General features: G+C 35.9%; 1 protein-coding gene across 6 annotated transcripts in view; it reads right to left on the bottom strand.

The window, feature by feature from the left end:
* Nucleotides 1-229: 229 nt before the first annotated feature.
* AFTPH (aftiphilin) overlaps nucleotides 230-21,273 on the bottom strand; it is a 40,616-nt gene continuing 19,572 nt past the window's right edge. For 4 of the 6 annotated variants that reach the window (XM_039343024.1, XM_039343023.1, XM_039343022.1 and 1 more), the window contains 4 exons: nucleotides 19,107-19,167; nucleotides 17,461-17,544; nucleotides 14,410-14,533; nucleotides 230-1,387 (listed from right to left, as the gene is read on the bottom strand). In XM_039343024.1, the coding sequence (XP_039198958.1) occupies nucleotides 1,243-1,387; nucleotides 14,410-14,533; nucleotides 17,461-17,544; nucleotides 19,107-19,167 (414 nt within the window). In that variant the 3' untranslated portion in view covers nucleotides 230-1,242. Of the gene's footprint in view, nucleotides 1,388-14,409; nucleotides 14,534-17,460; nucleotides 17,545-17,564; nucleotides 18,454-19,106; nucleotides 19,168-21,273 lie in introns of those variants that run through there. The other 2 variants (XM_039343025.1, XM_039343027.1) reach the window with 2 other exon arrangements.

Genomic DNA, 21,273 nt, shown 5'->3' with positions numbered 1-21,273 from the left:
AGATCCAGTTCTTTATAGACAGGTATCCTGAGAAGAAGGAAAAAATTTTCCAAATACCAACAGGAAATAAAATTATATTACTTTTAAATTAACAATAGTGCATGTTTTGTTACTTCTTTGAAGTAAAAAGCCGTTCAGGTACACATTTTCTTTCCATGTGTGGAAAAAGGGAATCTTCAGTTCTGCCTTCAGCAGTACTGAAATCATAAAGAGAACATCAGTACACGCATTAACAGACTATATAACTTTATTTGTTTATTTTGATTAAGCTAAGAGAAATTTGTACACTGAAATTTCAAAAAGACCTCAGGCATGCACATGAACCTTGTTAGAGGTTGTTCTACATAGCATTCTCTTTTTTTCCATAGGAATTTCCCCAAACATTTACAACCCATAGTTTTTTTCTGTACATACAGCCTAAACCATAGCAACCTATGATTATGTCAAATTTACATTGTGCAAAATCAAACATAAGAATAGTGGTACAACAACAAAAAAAAATGTAACAAGTATATTTCATTGTAAGACATTCAGATAGTTTTGGTCCTTCCATCTCAAACCATATTGATTACTAGGTAGATCACAACAATCAAATGGCTAGGCAGTGATCTATTACTTTTCTAAAATGAACCCGAAGTAAATTCTTAAAAGATAATGTCAAGATAATGTTATTACTAGAAGGCAGAAAACTAAAAATCAACCATCAAGTCCCTAAAAAAGAAAAGGCCTCATTAGATGAAAAGGGCCTTACTAAAACAAACAAACAAACAAACAAAAAACAAGCCCCAAAACAAAAGGCCTGACCATTTTTTTTTTGGAAAAGAATATTCATCAAACGTTAAGTGATTCATTCTGACCAAAACAAAACAAAACAAAAATAACACCTGGGAAATTTCATGAAGAGCAAAAACTGGGTGTTTTCATTTTAAAAAAATGTTTATAAAGTTTTATAAGAAGGACACAACCAGTGTATTCCACAAAGACAAATGTTTACACCCCAGCACACAGAAAAAAAGGATGTTTTCAAAAAAGGTGCAATCCTCCCCAATTATTTACATTTTTTTCTAATATAAATCCAGGGCTCCAGTATGTAAATAAATATACATTACTATGTATATCTTTCTAGTGCTGCTTACCAACAAATCACCTGAACTTGGATTTTTAATTAAAGCAAGATAATTTGTAGGTCACAGAAAAGAGCTAAGGGAAAAATTAATAGAAATTGTCCAATCCACTTCACTTTTAGTCTACCTTGCCTTGGCAAACTGTTGAAGGTGTCAATGTAGATGGAAACATCAACACCTTGGCATGCATGAAAGACAAGTCAGGAAGGCTAGAAATCACCTTGGCAGCTTCGTCACTGAGTTGTTCTTCCTTTTGGGGTTTTCTATTTAAAAAAAAAAAAAGGTTGAAGACAAATTGTTTAGTATAACCAGAACCAGTTACAGAAGAACACTATTTAGAGAAAATGTTTCCATTGACAAGTTCTATTTGCAGCATTGCTCAGTGAGGCAAAGCTCACTGCTGGTATTGCAACAAGGAAAATGATATGGCTCATCACACACTACTTTATGAACACAGTTCAGGACTTTGTCTTGTCAAGTTGACCCTGCACATACAAGTAAAGCCTGTGCAAGAGAGTAATCCCAGTTTTATCTTAAATAGATTCTGCATCCATACATAAATCTAAAATTGTTCTGTTGAGTGAAATTTCATTCTGACATTCTGATTTTAACTACCGTAAATGCCGGCGTATAAGACGACTTCCGTGAGTGCTGAAATCGGCGCCAAAGACGGGGGTCGTCTTATACGCCGGAAATACTGGTAGTTTCCGGCGTATAAGACGATGTTCTAGGAATGCGGCCCGGCTATAAAGACGGGGGTTGTCTTATACGCCGGGTCGCCTAATACGCCGGCATATACGGTACATAAAGAATATGTAGGATTCGGTCAACATTTTCTTCACTGAAGATGATAACTCCCATTAACTAAGGATCCGAACTTCTGAAAACCATCATTTATGTGGAGAGTCTCCATAGATAGTGTGGGGTCTCCACTTCAAGAAATGTATAGAGTATAGAGCAATAAGAAAACAAAAATCTCCTGCCCTTCCCTGTTCAAAGAAAATTCTGGATCATGATTGGGAGAGCTGGGGAAGAGGGTGTCTTCCTTTTGTGTAAATACAACATTTCAAGTTCAGCTGTTGTCAAGCTTGATAACAAGATGATTCTCTTGTCCTTTCAAGCCAGTCATATGACGGTAAGTTTTATTGCTCTCCACTGTTCAAATGGAACTGCATGAAGAACAAGCAGTCTGCTTATACTCACTCTTAATTTTACATTTGTTTCCTACTATCACATGCCTCACTAAACACAGAAAGACCTTAAATTTCCTTTTGGAATTGATATCTCTTTATAGTACAGCATGAAAAGGAATGTCTAAATGCACATAATATAAGGCTCAAATCAGGATGGAAGCGGGCATAGTATATTCATAAATCAAGGGCTGATCTCAAGTTTGCCATTCTCTATTGCTCATCATTCTGACCAGAATAAGCAAGCAGACAAAAGTATAAATACATTATAAACCCATTCCTTCAAGTGAAGAACACCTAAGTATAATCACATATTGTTGTGCACTCGGGCAGACACAAGTCCCTTCAGGTTACCTCAACATATACAACTGTTCACAAATATGTGCAAAAGATCTATGAATCTGTTTAATTTAACCCCAAATGCATACATTTACTTGAGTACCATGAGATTTCCAAAGTGGCAATTTAAGTCTGCATACTCTGCTGACATTATAGACTTAGCACTCCTCTTTTGAGAACAGGGTTCTTTCAAATGGCAATACCAAAGTGTAAATACATTCCTGCAATACAAAAGTATATTTCTATTTCTATTTGTTTAAAATATTTGCAGAGCCAAAAATCTCACTAATGTTCCTCCTGGTTAAGTTTTTGAAGGAGGAAGGTGACAACTACTATACACTCTCTTTGTTCATAATGCTTTTTGCAGGTTTTAATGGCTAATATTATTCTTTGGGAGTGGGAACACTTTATGGGCATTTTTTTTAGATCTCTTTTATTTGCCTGCCAGTACAAAAGCAGATATGTTTAATGATGATAAAAGCAGTATGTTAACAGCAAGAAAAAAAGACAAAAATCACTACTGAGGTAATACTTTTTAAAAAGTCAAATGAAGGTTTACAAAAATAAGCTCTGAGATTTCCAAGACTTCATCACCCAAGACGAAGAGAAGAACAGTGGAGTTGGTGTTAAGCCAAGTTGCACCAGACTCTGATCTTTGGTGATGAGAGTGCCCAGAGACATGTGTAAGGCTTGAGAAGCAAAATGAATTTTGGGGAGTTTCGGGAAGCATAAATAAAATAGGATGCAATGCCAGCGTGTTGCACAATCACTTTCCTACTTTTGTTCTGGACCTACTGCAAGGTATCTGCAGAGCTTTCACAAAGGCTGCTGTAAGTGATAAATATAATAATAGGTTGTTTGTAAATATACAACTCTTTTTGGAAAAAGTAGGCCTTCTATCAAGGTTTCTTTGATAGAGTAGTAATTGCTATAAGAAGGGAAAAACTCAGAACCACATTATACCATACTAGATAGTACAAATAATTTCAGCTTGATCCCTCCAATTACTAAAATCTATTTTTGTACACATTTTGGTCTGTTTTTAAATTTTAGTGTAAGTTATACTGAGTCCTGAGAATCTATTTTTTTTCATAAATACATTGAAGGAAAAAGCAGTAGATCCTTCAAGAGTTTTACATTTAAAAGTTCCATCAACTTCTCTATGAACTTTGCTTAAACCTCTTCCGGTAAAAAAAAAAAAATCTTTTTGAATGATGGACTAGGGTATAAAAAATCCTCTAAAATTGGAGTAGCTGCATTCTCAAATCATTGGTAATAAGTTACATTGCAGGTAAATGGAGACATTTAGGTTGGGTTCAGCTTACCTGAAAGCAAGCTTCTCCTCAAATATTTACAGTAATACTTTTTAAAAGTGCCACTATACTCTATATATACTTGTGGATAAACCAAAATACAATGAAAAATGTGCTACCCGTGGATAAGCTAAGTGTGAAAATTAAAACATGAAAATTTCAAGGGTCGTCTTATCAGTAGATGGCACATTTTGTCATAGTATTTTGCTTAAAAATTTAAGAATTGGCTTATCCATGGAGGGGCTTACACACAAGTATATATGGTGCATTACACAACAATTTTTATTCCTCTCATTTGCCTCCTTCATAAAATTCAAGTACTAAAGGTATCAAAATAGCTGTTTTTCATTCATCTGATCCAGGTTTTAATTTCCTCTCCGATTTTGGTGCCAAACACACTTTTCTTGAATGACAAGTTTAACTCATTCAAAAGCTGGAATTTAGCCACAAAGTAACACAACTTCTTGTTTTTTCTCCATGTTTTTAAAGGACCTAACAAGAGCATAACTTGTTCTATATAAATATAGCTATTTCTTTTTTAAATTTGCAAACTTTGAAATAACCTACCTACTCTTATCAGCTAGTAAACATCTTCATGTAATAGTTGGGGTAGGAGTAAGGGGATTCTAGTTCAGCACACAAGATGGTAAACAATCAAGAATGAAGAAAACTGGATTTCATGAAATAGATCAATTTGTCCGCTGCTACTTGTACTTTCATCTAAACTGGCACCAATCTTTTCGCTTGCAACACTTTTTGGGAGAATAATATAATATGTGCCTTGTACATTTGGTCTTACTCATTTTTTTTAATTAATTCCATGTGCCACCAGTATGATGGATTTGATTTCTATCATATTAATTTAAATTACTAATAAGGAAGATTTAATTTAACCATTTAGATCTGTGCTTCTCAACCTTGGCAACTTCAAGATAAGTGGAACTCAACTCCACAAGTCCACGTATTTTAAAGATGCCAAGGTTGAGAAACACTGATTCAAATCACAATTTATTGACTAGTTAGGAACATTCTGTAATCATTTCTAGTAAAAGTGCATATTACTTTTTATATACCGTATTTTCCGGCGTATAAGACAACTTTCTAAAGCGCGGAAATTGGCGCCGAAGTCGGGGGTCATCTTATACGCCGGAAATTACGGTAGTTTCCGGCGGATAAGATGACTTTCTAGGCATGGAAATCGGCGCCGAAGTCAGGGGTGGTCTTATACGCCGGGTCGCCTTATACGCCAGAAAATATGGTAGCTTTAATGCATTTTCTTCAATATTTAAGAGAATGATGCATTTTTATTTTTGGAATGTCATTAAAAATGTGATGATGATCTTAGTACCAAATAAGCAAATATATACATGATTAGTAGTTATTAATCAACATAGAGGTTTGGAGTCTATTTTTGCCCTGATTTGCTGCAGAACAATTGTCACTCACTTTTATATTTTACTAATAATCTTGTTTGTTCTAGCTACTCACTTCAATAAACAAAATGTTGTTTTTTAAAAAAATTATGTACATGCATTTGTTTAATTATCTGTATTATTAATAAACAATGGCTCTACTCCCATGACACACTTCACTGAGCAATAGGAAGTTATGTTTGTCTAAGAACATCAAAATGAGATTAACCGACTCAGAAGGGCAGCTGTTTGGGTCTCTGTGAGGCAAGATGGCTACCTGGCGGATTGTCTGGCACGCAGCATCACTGTCCTATTAGGATGCACTTTGGGGAACAAAAATATGAATAAGCAGATGAAATGATAATCAGGGCCCAAAGATCTCAAGAGAGGGTTTAAGAGAAACCACCTTAGGCCACAATGTGACAATTCTATTTTTGATCAAATATTCTACAGTGATTTTGAGAAGCTTATCCAAAAAGCTCTGATCAGAGAAAAACTTTTATAGTTCTCATAAAAGAAGAGTGTCGCAACTGGTTCCCCGAAGCTCTCAGATGCAGAAATGCTTCTTTCAAAATCTTCAATAAGCAGGAGTAGTTCTTAAAATGGTACTTCATTCAGTCTGCAAGGCCATACGTTTCTTTGCAAATAATTATATTTTGTAAGTACTTGACTGTCTTACCCAGAAGTACAGGTACTTCTTTCAAATTTCACCAAATGGGTCCCCCCACCCAGTGTGTTGCTTTAGTTAACCAACAGTTCAGTTCAGGACCAAAACTGAGGACTGCTAGTATGAGTTCTGCCTACTTTTGATTTCATCTTCTATCTTCCGGATCCCTTGTCTTTATGTCTGGACTCTGCCTGACCCAAAACTATCTCATCACTTCAGATTCTCTATTCCCTCTTTAGTATTTGCTCAACATTCACAATTTATTTAAACTATACCCCTTGCTTAACAAAACATTTTAAGAAAAGTTTTAAAGTATTGTTTAAATTTATAAATCTGATTTTAATCCTATTTTAATTACAATTAATTTAATCATTAATTTTTAGTTATTCTACCTATCAGCTTCATTCATTGCACTACTACTATAAGCTGAAACATAGCCTGACATTTTTTGGCTCCTGAGAAATAATCTGACCAGGAGAAAAATATTTCAACACCAGGTCTTTCTTTGGTTCCATACAATTTAGTATCTCTTCTTTAACTTTTTATTTGTCGTAATCAAACAACATAGACTAGCAGCAGAGCTTTGTCAGTACTGTCAGTACATTTAAATACCGTATATGCCAGCGTACAAGGCGACCCGGCGTATAAGACGACCCCCGTCTTTATCGCCGGGCCGCATTCCTAGAACGTCGTCTTATACGCCGGAAACTACCAGTATTTCCGGCGTATAAGACGACTCCCATCTTTGGCGCCGATTTCAGCGCTCGCGGAAGTCGCTTTATACACCGGCATTTACGGTAACTAAAATCATGTATCTATTTAACATTAAAAAATAGATGAGCATTTTTGCTCATCTTATTTACAAATTTTGAAACAGAAGTGTACAAATGAGGGAGTCTTCTCAGTTTTTTTTAGTGTTTTCATCTATTAAACGTTCTTGGATTGCATCCAACAAACAAAACATAGTTAAATCTTTGCCAATAGTGAAATTTCTCTTTGATTTGGCAATGTAAAGTTAATATAAAAAAGATGTACTTTGAGACATACTCATTTCCAATTCCCATCATCTGAATTATTTTCTTTTGATCTTTCAATTTGCTCTTTTTATAACAAAAACCAGCTGAGGCATTCTGATATTGCTGATAGTTTCTTTCAAAGGGGTATTCAAATCTTGAAGGACAAGAGCACTATTAGGCAAAACCACAAAAGAAATAAAGGCATTGTGGTACATACATTTTGTTATTGTATTATTGTATTGTGTTATGTTAGGTATATTCTTGAGAAATAATTATATTTCCATCAGTTGGTGATGGTACTAATTCCTCTGCAACAGCATCTGACTTGTTCAAAAAGAAATTTAACTTCAACTGTCTTATTCTCCTGGGTTGACAGAATACATGTGATAGACCACTCTCACACAAGCACACAAATGAGTAACTGATAAAGTGGCAATGTCATTATTAGAAACATATACTGTGTTCCTAAATTGCCACTGCTGCAGATACTGTAGATAGAATAACCTATCCCTGTGGTGGCGAACCTATGGCATGCCTTGTCACAGGTGGCGTGCAGAGCCCTCTCTGTGGGCATGCATGGCGTCACCCCAGTCCTAGGCCTTCAGCTGAGTTTTATAAAAACTTTTCGGTTTAGGCTTCCGCCATGTGCAAAAAAAAAAAAAAGGTTCAATCAATCAATTTCAACTTCTTGCAGGAAAAAAAAAGATCTCATAAAGTTGGAATTGATTGATTAAACTTTTTAGTCCCACCCAGTCTGCCATTACCACGGCAGCCATGCCCACCCAATGGGTCACACCCACCCAATGGGCCATGCCCACCTGGCACCCGCCGAATACATAAATGAGTTTTGGGCTGCAGTTTGGGCACTCAGTCTCTAAAAGATTTGCCATCACTGACCTATCCTGTTGAATTTTCCAAGATTGTTATTGTTAAATATAAAAACATACTGATTTTACAAATGCTCATGGCACAGCAGAACATTCTGTATCTAATGCCGACCTATCATGATTCCTCTTGCAATTTTTGAACATTTCTCTTAAATGTTGCATCTCCCCTATATTCAGAAATTAGTCAACTTTGCCATTTCAGCAGCTAATTTTTTTTAAAAAGTTACTGTTTTCTAAAGCTTCTATTTGATATTGCATTTTCAGACACAAGTGGTCAGTGTCTTCAACTTAGCAGCAATTTAAGCCAGACAGATACTGAATCAACATTTCTATATGTTAACATGCCTCTTAACAGAACTAGTCAATAAATGGCAGAGTATTAATGGCTGGCTGGAAAGACATCTAAGAAAGTCAAAACTATATTTTCTGCTTAACTCTGTTGTTCAGAAAGGCTTAAAACTACTTTTTAAAAATAATACTTGACTATCAGAAGTTTGATAAAGAAGACTGAAGCCAGAACTAAAGCTAACTAGGACCAGCAGCTGCAGTTTGTGTTAGAACTTTATTTTATTTTAGAACTAAAATACTGAGGACTGGCTTTGTATTATTTTTTATTAAACACATTATTTATGCTTACTTGCATAGCAAATAAGTGTACATTCCATACACTTATACAAAAGTTAAGGGACAATTCTGCCAAAGATAAGCTCTTCCAGGTAAATTAATGGTTGATCACCATATATTTGCAAACTGAAGTAAATGATTCTATATTTTATCAAAAGATCAGCAATTACATTACTGATACTTGAGAAGTTTAATTCTGTTGAGTATGTTATCTTACAATAAATGCCAGCAAATAATTCTCCTTTTTAGTCTGATCTTGAAGAACGAGTCTCCTAACCCTCTTCTATGTCTGCTCTACCTTTTTCTATGATAGGTCGGAAGGTGTGTGAATATGGAGGCAGAGGGATTCTAAGCCTGCAGGTTTGAACTGCCTCTTGTTAAATTGTTGCAAGGCACTTTGAGAGAAAATAATTATCCTCAAAATACGATAAATGCAGGAAATGGAGCATAATATGCTAAATATGACTGGTAAAGTATTCACTACAATTTCAATCCAACCTTTCTGCCTTTACGGCAACCCACAATGAAGTACAAAATGGAAAAAATAAGCAAGCACCCTTATCTTACAGAGCTGTTGGGTGCAAGAAGCTGATTTCTAAGAAGGGTTGCTATACTCGGTCTCCCTGGAACTATTTTTTCCTTCTGTTCAATTGTTGACTGATTCTTGGAGATTGCCTGAACCATCTCTGCAGCGTTCTTGGCAAGGTTTTTCAGAAATGGCTTGTCATTGCTTGCTTTCTAGAGCTTAGTGTGTGACTGGGCCAAAGTAACCCAGCTGGCTTTGTGCCTAAGGCAAGACTAGAACTCACGTTTTTTCAATTTCTAGCTTGATGCTTTAACTAGACCAAAATGGCTCTTCCACCTAGAATAGTTTGTAATATAAAAGTGGGTGGAAGGGAGAAAAACTACCCGTAAATGCCGGCGTATAAGACGACTTCCGCGAGCGCTGAAATCAGCGCCAAAGACGGGGGTCGTCTTATACGCCGAGTCGTCTTATACGCCGGAAATACTGGTAGTTTCCGGCGTATAAGACGACGTTCTAGGAATGCGGCCCGGCTATAAAGACGGGGGTCGTCTTATACGCCGGTTGCCTAATACGCTGGCAAATACTGTACCTAATTTTAGTTTTAGCTACTTTAGGAACATAAACAAATTACGTTTCCTCTAAAATGACATAAATATATTGGTATCACACATACTGTACATTCCTTTTGTGGCATGAACAACCCTGGCTTTAATTCATCACAGTTCCAAGCCAAATATTAAATTATCAGAAATGCTGCTCTGAGACATGTTTTTTTCTCCTGATCCTTGAAGCACACAGAATTATATTTTTTTCTCTTTCAGCAGCATTTCTGATTTAAATGCTAAACATTAATTCTAAATGAATATTTATTCCCCAACTAGGAACTCTGGAAATGTGTATATTATTCCAGCTGCTCCTCAGCTACAGGAAGAAAGTCCATAAAACGGTTTCTATGCAGCTTCCAATTTTCCTTTACAATTCTTCTTCTACAACAAACAGGGGATAGAATCTAATAAATTTTAACTCTTCATGGCTGTTCAATTGCAAATTTATGGGTAGGAATAGGTTAAACAATAGAAAAAAACCCATGCTTAAAGGCAGATACAACGTACTAATTCTTATAACTGGAAAGGAACCATTCGTTTAACTGTTAGTTATTTTATGCTCAGATGCTTCTCTTGTTATTCCCCCTCCCCTTTATTTCCTACTATTTCCTTCAAGTACCTAGCTATGCTTAAGGGAGAGCTCCACTGAATGTCAGAAACTAAGCAGTGTTGGATCTTGATAGTATCCGGATGGGAGATAGCTACGGACTACCAGAACTGCAGGTTAGGCTGAGAGGTAAAAAAACATCCCAGAAGGGGCTATGGCACATCACTTCCAAGATATCTGTTGCCAAGTAAACTACAGAGATATGGATGTGTAGTCACAGAAAACGTGGAGACCTTTCCTTACCTTTTGTCTGAACATAGCTTTATTTTGGACCACTATTATTTGCTTTGTAACATTTTAAAAGTCACCTAGATAACTGTTAATTTTAATGAAAAATACTGTTAAGTTTAATAGACCAGCAGAGCAAAATTCAGGCAACCTAGAGCAAATTTGTAGATGTTACTCCAAATGCTGAGAGAACCCACATTGTAAGTAACTGACAAAAACAGTATGCAAATAAAGCTGCTTTTCGATACCATCTATCATCTATCTGTTCCAGTAATGAAGTCAAGGAATGGTCTGAATGCAAGGAAGGCTAAAGTGTTTAATATATTATCTAAAAAAAAAAAAAAAAAAAAACCACCACTGAACTGTGTGGCAGAAGGGAAACCTTCCTGTGTTTATAAAGAACAAAATTTAAAATAGCCCCAAATAATTGAGGCCTAGCACGCTCCCTAGTGGTACAATATTGAAGTAACGTAAGAACTTTAGGTTAGCCTAGTTTTCTTCTGCATGATGCTCTCTAGCCAGGTTAGATTTCACGCTGGCTAGATACTAGATAGATAACAGCCCAAATCATCCAGATGTGTTTGAGATGAGACAAGACTATTTTATATAGTAGCAATTTAGAATTTTTGAGTTGCTAAGGAAACAGTTTCTGAAATTTGGAATACATTTCTTGTGAGGGATGAATTTTATACTTCTGGGATGAGCATATCCTCATTTTACATGCGGTAATTGTGGACAGAATTTAATCTTGCAATTAAATGCAAGAATTCCAGCAATTAACAAGCAGAAGCCAGTTGCAGCCCTCTTCTTTTTGTCATTTTTAAAACTTTGCATAGCAGTACTAGTCATATTGTTATGATTTATATTCTGCTATTAAAAATCAAATACTTAAATTTTAAAGAAAATTCAAAATGAAATATTTGCAGCATTCCAGAAAAACCGAAAAGCTAGAAGCACGGCCAGGCACTCCCAGGATAATTTATATAGTACAAAGCAACACACACACACATAGAATATAAATAGAGATATGAGAAAATCAATTGTACAAAAGCAATGTTAAGTGCTAATAGGGATGTGAAAAACAGTCTGTGCATGGACTGTGTTGAGCTTCAAATGGCTGTTTCAAGCATTTCGTTCCAGGAACAAAACCTTCCCAGTTCAAACTGAGCTGCTTCTAGTCTTCTGTGCTGTTCTGGGCAATATAAATGGAGTGCTATCTATCCTCTTTCATCCAACAATTGACTTCTGAGTCTTTCTGGTTGGATCACTACAGCAACCAGGACAAATCAATGTCAAGGACCCACAATTATAATTTTAAGCTTAAGGTGAGAAAAATCCAGGTTTAGTTCATCACTTGAGCACCAAGTCATTGGGCAACTTCTCTCCCAGCCTAACAAACCAGTTGTGGAATAGTAGAAGGAAGCAGCAGACCTTTAACCAGCACATGGCACATTGAGTCATTTTGGATTTGACTGTCATCAGGAGAGACAGAAAGGACCAGGAAGGCTCCTGAAAAGGACTAGCAAATTACATTAGATTGTGAGTCACTCCTGCTGCCTTATGATTTATAGTAGTAATTGCCCTGAATGGAATATTCAGAAAGCTAGGAGATAGATTTGATAATAAACAAGCCCGCCCCCCCCCCAAGTCCACATTTTTCATCCCGGCATCTTTTACAGTTCCTGAACTATAATGGTAATTGGGAATGACCTTGGGAGACACGAGGAGGAACCTCAGCCTGTCTAGAGCTTGAAAGAGGAAGGGTGGCAAAAGTGTCCCAGAAGGAACCTTCCCTAATTTCAGGAGAGCAAAAGTGAGGGACAGGAAGAGGACTTTCAGTCTTGCAAGATTCTGTTAATATAATTATACAATAACGATAGAATGACTGTTTCTGGTAGTCCTTCTTGTCTGGACTTCTTCACAAAACCAACAACAGCACACCGATGATATTCATATTAGCTGGATAATCGTATTATCACTGTAATTGTATCTTTTACTTATCAAACATGTATGCTGCCCATTTCACCAAAGGCAGTATTTTCATAGCATCCCTACCTACCATCAGTTCCACTCCCATGCTCTATTCTTATAGCTATTGATGAAGTTGCTGTGTCCCATTTACCAACCCAGATCTAACAACTGCAGTACACTAGCTGTGAGGCCTTACTCCACATTGTATACACAGTGCATGAAGTGTTGCTCTGTCTCCCAAATCATAACCAAGGCAGAAATGGGGATGTACTCTACTTGCAGTGTTATAAAGTCATTGTCTACTTTCCTGGAACATAGACTACTGTTCTTTTTTCAGTAAAAAGAATTAACTGTTATAGTTCAGGGGTTTCCAACCTGTGGTCCATGGGCCGGTACCAGGCTGCGGCCTGTTGGCTACCGGGTCACAGGAATGGCTGATTAGCGGCCCCAGTTGTGCATGCGTGGGAGTGCTGGCGCCACCGCTAGCATCATATGGGCGCTAGAAGCTTGTTTGCACATGAGTGTGGGCACTGCCACCAGTGCTGCCGCAAGTGCACATGGCCCACCTGTGCATGCACATGGGTGCTAGTGCAGCCGCCATGCATGCACCTGTTTACACAGGCCCGCATGCACATTTCCCTGCTCCTCCCTTTCCCTCTGGGCCGCCAACCCGGAAAGGTTGGGGAGCTCTGTTATAGTTGATATAGCGGGTTTACGGGAAGGTGGCCAGTAAATGAAAAACTGAATATATGCCCATGCATTATTGTGTTCTAATTCAATATAAGTGTTGGACATACTTTAAAGCAGGGTCTCCAACCCCTGGGCTCCAGCTCACTCCTGGGAAGTGGAATTTGGAATTGGGCCATGTGAATGGCTGGCCAGAGCGTGCATGCAACTCAACTTGTATGAACAGTGGGCTGGTAAGCACACATGCGCGTGCGCGCCAGCCCACCATTTGCACAAGTTGAGCTTTGTGCATGCGCATGGCCTGCCACTTGCACAAGGGCTGCGTGCCTGCATGCATGAATGCCAGCCTGCCCTTCACGCAGCCCATTTCCCTCTTCCCCCTAAGCCAAGCCACCATGTTGCAAAGGTTGAGGACCACTGCTTTGAAGAGTATTGTTACCATATTGGTTTAGTTGGCTTATTGAGTGTGAATATACTTGTGTTTGTAAATGGTATTCATATTTAGGTTATCTTTAGAAATGAGACTGTAACTTAAAAGGCAAACTAAAAGTTCCACAATCTATAGGATATAAGAGCATGCATAATAGATATGTCATCCTCCCCAAACCTATCAATCTAACAACATAATGTTGCTTCAGAAAATTTTCCATGTTGCTCTGGATGGTTGATTGAGTGTTGAGTATTTTAATGTTAAAATACATGCACTAATATCCTGTTGATTGTCAAGCACACTGAATAGGGCTATAAACACCCATTTAATTACTAGATGGCCAAAATAAAAAGAGTAACGCGAGATTCAGAAGATGTAGATTTTTTGCACCTCAAATCTGATAGTGTTATACCGTATATGATAAAAACACTTTGCTGATTTGCTTGGCCTAGATTGCTGAACTTTCAGTGTCTACTGCACCCTATGCACTCCCTTATGCTTATCTTGTTAAGACTTAATAATTTAAAGGCTATGGTAGTTGATTTGGTTTTTTGAAATTTGCTGAGAATTTCCTTTTTCCTGGATACTCAGAATATAATTACATCTGATGTGGCTTTTCATGATTGGGATGTATTGTTTTTACTTTAGACATCATTGGTTATTGATGGTAACTATACCTTTAATCCTTGTTCATCACCCAGCTTTGAGACGGGCAACCCATCACATTTACAAAATATATCAGCACTCAAGAATCATTAAATGTCATTAGTAAATGCAATTTACCTTGCTGATGTACTTGCTTTCTCTACTGTAGACATTAGCTTTGCAAATGCATCAGTCACTTTACTGGTGGTTTTGGAAGTTTCTAGCTTGGAAGTTGTCAACTCGTACAACTCTGGATCTACACCTTATAGCATAAAAATATAATTAGTAGCAAATAGCAGAAATATGTGTGCATATAATCTCAGTTAAGTAATTTTTATTTCCATTGTCTATAAACATCTGAACTATCAACATTCCTAATAAGCAAATAAAAGACATTTTGTTAATTTCCATTGCGTTCTATTAAGTGAGAGTCAACAGCAGCAGATAAAATGACATAAAAGTCAGACAGAAGTCTATCCTAAATTAAACAGTATTTTTCTAATGAAATCATGAAACAGAATGGTTTCAATTCTACATTATCATATAACATCTGTTTTCATTCCATTATCACCACATAAGTAGTATTTATAGTACTCATGCCATTTTTTTCTCCATGTTCAGTAATGAAAAAAAGTTTAAATAGTTTTTTTTTTAAAAAAAATATCTTTCAGTTTCTCCTCTTTTATGAGAATGCAATTAAGAAAGGAATGGATCTTGGAAACCAATAGGAGCCATAAAATAATTAAAATGACCAATTTTTGGAAGTAGTTGTTTTTGGAAAATTCCAATTTCAGTATTTTTTTTAATTGCCATATCTAGGAGTAGAAACTGGCAACCCAAAAAGAAGAAAATATACTGATAGTATAATGAGGGCTCCAAGATAAAAGCCCAATTGTTTTTCAGAAGCTAGCTTTGAGAAGATTAAAGTTCACATAATTTGTCAATTCCTATAACCATCAAAAACACTTTTAGTTAAACCAATGATAAGGCCCTTGTCACCCTATATCCATTGCAGAATTATTACTCAACTAAAAATATGAAGATAACATATGAACTTTAAATTCAGAGTACTGAGTATTTTAAAATTCTCAGATGTTTACAGAATTCTTAAATAAACAGGAACATACAATTGAAAAAATACAGTTAATGGAGTTTCAGAAATCCCATTAAGGTATGGCAACGTGCAAACCTGCCAGTATTTCAAATTTTAAAAGTCACAATTAAATCATTTGATGCATTTAATGTACTATTACAATTAACATTTTCAAGCCATTAGCCAACAATATTCAGTAGCTAAAATTACTTATCTTCACATGTGATTAAGAAATAACTGCTAAAGTTGTTCTAAATTTGATTTCACTACTTTTAAACTAAGGCCTTTAAAATAATATGAAATATGACTATGTAAGTATAACTAATCTGTGGTACCTGGAAATATCCATACTACTTTAATATAAAAATGGTCATATTGAAAAACCTTAATGAGATTGAGGGAATTCAGGATCTAAGTAAAAAACAAGCTTTAAGCTTAGGAACAGACATACACTGTTACATCCACTTTCAACACTCAGAATTGCAGGCTAGAAGCAAATGACTTTCCAAGAAACAAGATAGATGTCACTACTGCCTACATGTTTTCTATTAATTTGAGGACAAAATTTTAATGAAAATTCAAAAGTACCTTATTTTCCGGCGTATAAGATGACTTTCTAAAGTGTTGAAATCGGTGCCAAAGCCGGGGGTTGTCTTATACGCCAAGTCATCTTATACACTGGAAATTACGGTAGTTTCCGGCATACAAGATGACTTTCTAGGTATGGAAATCGGCGCCGAAGTCGGGGGTCGTCTTATACGCCGAGTCGCCTTATACGCTGGAAAATACGGTAACTATGTATTTTCACAATAATTATTTTAAATTAATGCCAGAAATCAAATCTGATTTTACAAGAGGCCAATAACTACGAACATTAAAGCTGATGGATAAAAATTAATGTAATAATATGTTAATAATTTTTGTATGAAGAATAATATGTATTCTTCATACAAAATTAAACCAACTTCTAACAAATATGATTTATCAATTTTAATATTAAGTACTCAAGAGTTTAAAATGCACAATATACCACCAAAAGCTTCTATAGTTACAAAGATAACTCTTCCTAGATATCTGATCACCAAAGCTTAAGAGGGACTTGTACTTCTCTACCCTTCTCATGTGTACAGAGGCATGCTTTGTCACGGAAAGATATCTGAACTCCCAGCAGAGTATTAGAAAAGGGGTATAAGAGACACACTATATACTGATCTTTCAGTCTCATCACAGCTTGGACTTTCATTAAGGAACAATACTAGGTAAGAGAGGTCTCTGCTACATCTTAAAATGACTGCTACATCCAGAGAGGAGAACTTGCCTCAAGCAGTCAGTTGTTTAAGATCCATATGGACAATTCAAAGAGTACAAGAGTCTTTAGAGCAAGGCTGTATCTGCAACATTTAACAGAACAAGCTTGACGAATGACCACTTCTTTTTTAAAATTAATTTCGCTACAGATTAATCTTTCAAGTAAACTGAAACTTTTACCTATCAAGAGAATTAAACAGAAGCAAAATGTACTCTGTTAGCATGCCCTACCTTCTCATATTTCATCCTAAGCTGGCAGAATATTCTCATATTCAGCTTTGCAACATTTCAAAAGTATTAAACTGCTGTGAAGAATTACAACACATGCTTTTGCCTAATATCAACTTTTCAATTTTTCTACAAGCAGCAAGATGCCAGTTCTCATTTATTAGTTGCAGCTGTCTATTGCTGCATTCTCTAGAGTTTGATATTGAGATCAATGAGCATGATTTCAAGCAGAAAGGTTACGATTTGAAATATTCTTAGCGATACTCATATTTTGTTCCAAACACTTTTTAAAGTTGGATGTTGCTGGATAAAACACATCAATTAAAACTACACATTTGAGATATATTAACCAAACTAATTATCAAACTTGCAGTTCAATAGAAAAAAGGAAAAATTAATTACTGACTGGAACATGTTATGGAAGAAGAAGCAGCTATGTGTCAAAGATAGGCATCCAAGAATAAAACTCATATATTCTTGTTTGTAGGAAAGTCACACAATGCAGCTCATGCTTTTAGTACTAAAGAGATTAAATTTGCAGTGTTTAGTGTTTGGCTGACCTGGGATGGTGGTGGTGGTGCTAGAGCTACTGTCCTCCACGGGCCCAAAGAAATCAAGGTTCAGAAGAGTGGACCCTCCACTAGCTTGAAATTCAGTGACCATGTTGGTAGGCAGCCATATAGAAGGTAAGCCAAGGGTAAGCCAAGGATTTATGTGTAAAAAGGGGTAAGACACACACTTGAACATGCCAGTTATAATTAGTACTTATTACATTGTTTTATAAAAAAATATAATAGTGCGTACAAGATTAGTTTGCAGTTTCTATAGCTGTTAACAAATCAATGTACATTGTCATGTACAAATGCAGCAGGAATTCCAATACTAGTAACTTAAAAGCTAGCCCACATTTTCAGAACAATGGACAGAACCAGAGAGAAAAAGGATATGTCCAATTAAAGGGAAACAATTTTGCAAATTCAAAGCTCCTCAAAGCTTCGTGAAAAAAGATGCTGCTGTCTTAGTACAAGTTGTAGTCAATGTGCATAACTTTACAATCTTAAATTGTACTGTGCATGGTGAATGAATAATGTGTTGTCTATAAAAATACAGTAAGGACTGTATGTTCTCTTTTATTGTTTTGAAATTTTATTGTGCATTGTTACTTTCTTCCATATAATAGCTCATTATATATTGCTCCAGGTGCTTGGCAGGCATAGAATGATTTATTCATTTAATAAATAATATAGCAAAGCAATATATAGGAGTATCGATAGTAGTAGTTTTCATTACAACCAATTCCTTTTTGTGTCAAGTTACATTGTTCCCCTTTAATACCGAAACAGGAAAATCAGAAATACATTTTAAAGAAATTTTTAAAGGAAAGCATATGATGAATTGACTGAAGAAATAAGACACCAGACAACAGCAAGAGAGTCCATCCAGGCTTTCCTTCAGCACCTTCATATGAATCACAAAACCGTAACATCCTCAAACACTGTTTAGCAATGTTTTCAGTTCACCGACATGGCTGGCAATTAGGATGTACGACTGAACTGTAACAAAATAGATGCCATGTTTACTAAATCTTATTTAATTTATCAGATGTATTCAGTGTACATATTTTTACATTTTGAAGCTTTGTTCTTATTTTTGGCACTTAACTAGAGAAAATCATGACAATACAGTTTGCAGCCATTAACAAAAAGATTTACTCTAGTAAATTTTACAATGAACAAAACTTAAAGTGGGCTAGCATTTAGTCATATACAATATTTGTACATGGTTGAAAAGTAGCTTTTAAAAAGTGAATGTTTTACAAACAGATTTTGATAAAAAAAAAAAAAAACCTTGGAAGCAATTACTACACATTTGCTATTTAAAACTAAAGAAGCCTAAATAGGTAACAGTCTGTTGAGATGAAAGCTATAAACTAAATATAAATAATCTAATTACTCCAAACTTAGGTTCTGTTAATACAACATTACACAGTGATGTGTACGTAACACAAATTGAGCAAAAATACGTCTTACCTTGCTCTTAAACACTACAGACTGCTTTAAATTGGGCATAGTTAAACAGAAAGAAAGCCTGAATTTCCAAAGCTAAGAAAATATACATTTAAACTATCAGCAGAGAGACGTTTGTCTGAACTTTGTAGCTTTCTTAACTCTAGCTCTGGTGCTAGAGGCTCTACGGAGAGACGTACCATCTAAAGGGTTAGTAAGGCCACTGCTACTCCAGTCAAACTGGACAGGTGGTAGAGATTCCTAGAGTTGAAAAGTCAGAAATCAGATTTTATAGTTAGGTCATAGTATAATAAAATGTCTTATGTGCTCTTGTGCATGCAAACAAAAAGGCTACCATTGAAAAGATAAAAGACAGACTCAAGGCACAATGCTAAAATGTTCAAAATGAAATCCTTAAAATGCATTTCATGTAACCTATGAAAAGGTATAATTATTTCCTAGTCCCGGGGGTGGGGGGGGGCTGGGCTTGGATATGTCTGATGGACATATGTATTTCAAAATTACAATATGATATTACTCCAGATAGGGATACTGCTCTGGCACAACAGGCAGATAAAAAGGTATAAATGATTAATACAAGAGAAGCAGAACAGTAACAGCAAAATACAATTTTCTAATTTTTCAGTTTTGAAAATGAAAAGGGACATCACAATATATTTAATGAAGTATATTTAATAAATGAACAAAAATGGATCACTACAACCCTCTAAATAATTATAGTAAAGTTATAATTATTTAATAATAAAAAACCACTTGAGTTATACTAAAAAAGCCAAATCTTACCATCAGCAGACTTATGTTTCAAAATGGTTAGTACACTTAAGCTAAGGTATTAAGTATGACAATAAATTAGAATGAAGAAAACAACAAAAAATATATGAAAACTATTACTATCTAAATTTCTAATTTTGAAGCATAAGGCAAAAGACCAAATTGCACACCAATAATTAGTAATGCATACTGCATTTTAAAAAAAGTTCCAGATATTACCATTCAAAGAACAAAAGGACTACTTTCATTTGTAAAAGAATCAAGGATTCTACTTCCTACTAAAGAAAGGACAAAGGACTTTTTCTGGTTACACCTTTCTTTTGTACTCTCACTGAGCCATGCTACTCTAAACAATTCCTTAAAACCATGACAACTTTTACAGGACAATGCTGAAAAAAAAGGGGAGTTAACAAAAATTAACATTTTCTAAAATAAACACAGGTCTTCTGAACAGAAATCCTGACCTAAACCTAATCCTAAACTAAATGTCATAAAAAATCTCTAGATTCTAAGTTTACTCTGACAAGCAAAAGAATAAACGATTGCCCTGTCCTTTAGAGCAGAGGTGACCAACTTTAAAACTTGTAGACTTCAATTCCCAGAATTCCTCAGTCAGCCACAAGTCTTAATATTGCCAAGTTTGCAGACTCTTGTTTAGAGCAGTGGTTCTCAACCTGTGGGTCGGGACCCCATTTGGGGTCGAACGACCATTTCACGGGGGTCGCCAAACAACTCAGTCTGCCATTTTTTCCCCCTTTTCCTTAGCTGTGCTACTCCCTTTTATTCTATTGGCTTTTGAAAGCCAATAGAATAGACTCTCTTGAATAGAATCTAATTCTATTGGTTTTCAAAAGCCAATGGGAATTGTCCAGGCTGTCTCTGCCCTGCTGAGCCTGCCAAAAGTCCCATTCTGCAAACAGTGCTGCACCAGTTGAGCAGTCCTCGACTTATGACCGGTTGAGTAGTCCTTGACTTACGACCGGTTGGGGGTCGCGGCATTAAAATGGTTGAGAACCACTGTTTTAGAGCTTCATGATGCTTAACAGGAAACAAGCAAATGCAAACTCCTTTATTCTTCATTACTATTTTAAATTTTATCTCTTTGTACAGGTGTTGCCCTATCCATCTGATACTTCTGTTTAGCAAATTCATTCTGAACTTTCATCTCTAACTTGAAAAAAGACATAAGTGCAAAGCAAGATCAAAGCATGTCAACAATTTCACTAGATCTTCTTTAACTAAAATTAAAGCTTGCAAAACTGCACAATGTAAGTACAATGCATAAGAAAGCAATTTGAGATTTTACTTAATATTTCATATAACTTAAATTATGACTGAAGACTTAATTTTAATTCATTCAAATTGTCTGTTAGAATCAACCAATTATATTTATTCAGTCAATGAGCAGCCAAGATTACAAAATACTAAATGCTCAACACTTCAAGGTTCTACTTTGCAAGAAACCAAAATTCCGTTCTGGTCATATCCCAGAATAATACTGCAACACTTCTAACCTACTCGGGAGAGAAGCACAATGTCATAGCACTGCTTTGGCTATATTTACATACATCTAAG

This window comes from Crotalus tigris, unplaced genomic scaffold, assembly GCF_016545835.1.
Source record: "Crotalus tigris isolate CLP2741 ecotype Arizona unplaced genomic scaffold, ASM1654583v1 scf7180000017831.1706817, whole genome shotgun sequence".
NCBI classification, from domain to species: domain Eukaryota; kingdom Metazoa; phylum Chordata; class Lepidosauria; order Squamata; family Viperidae; genus Crotalus; species Crotalus tigris.
Note: the sequence above shows the minus strand (reverse complement) of the source record. Positions and strands in the feature narration are given on the sequence as shown.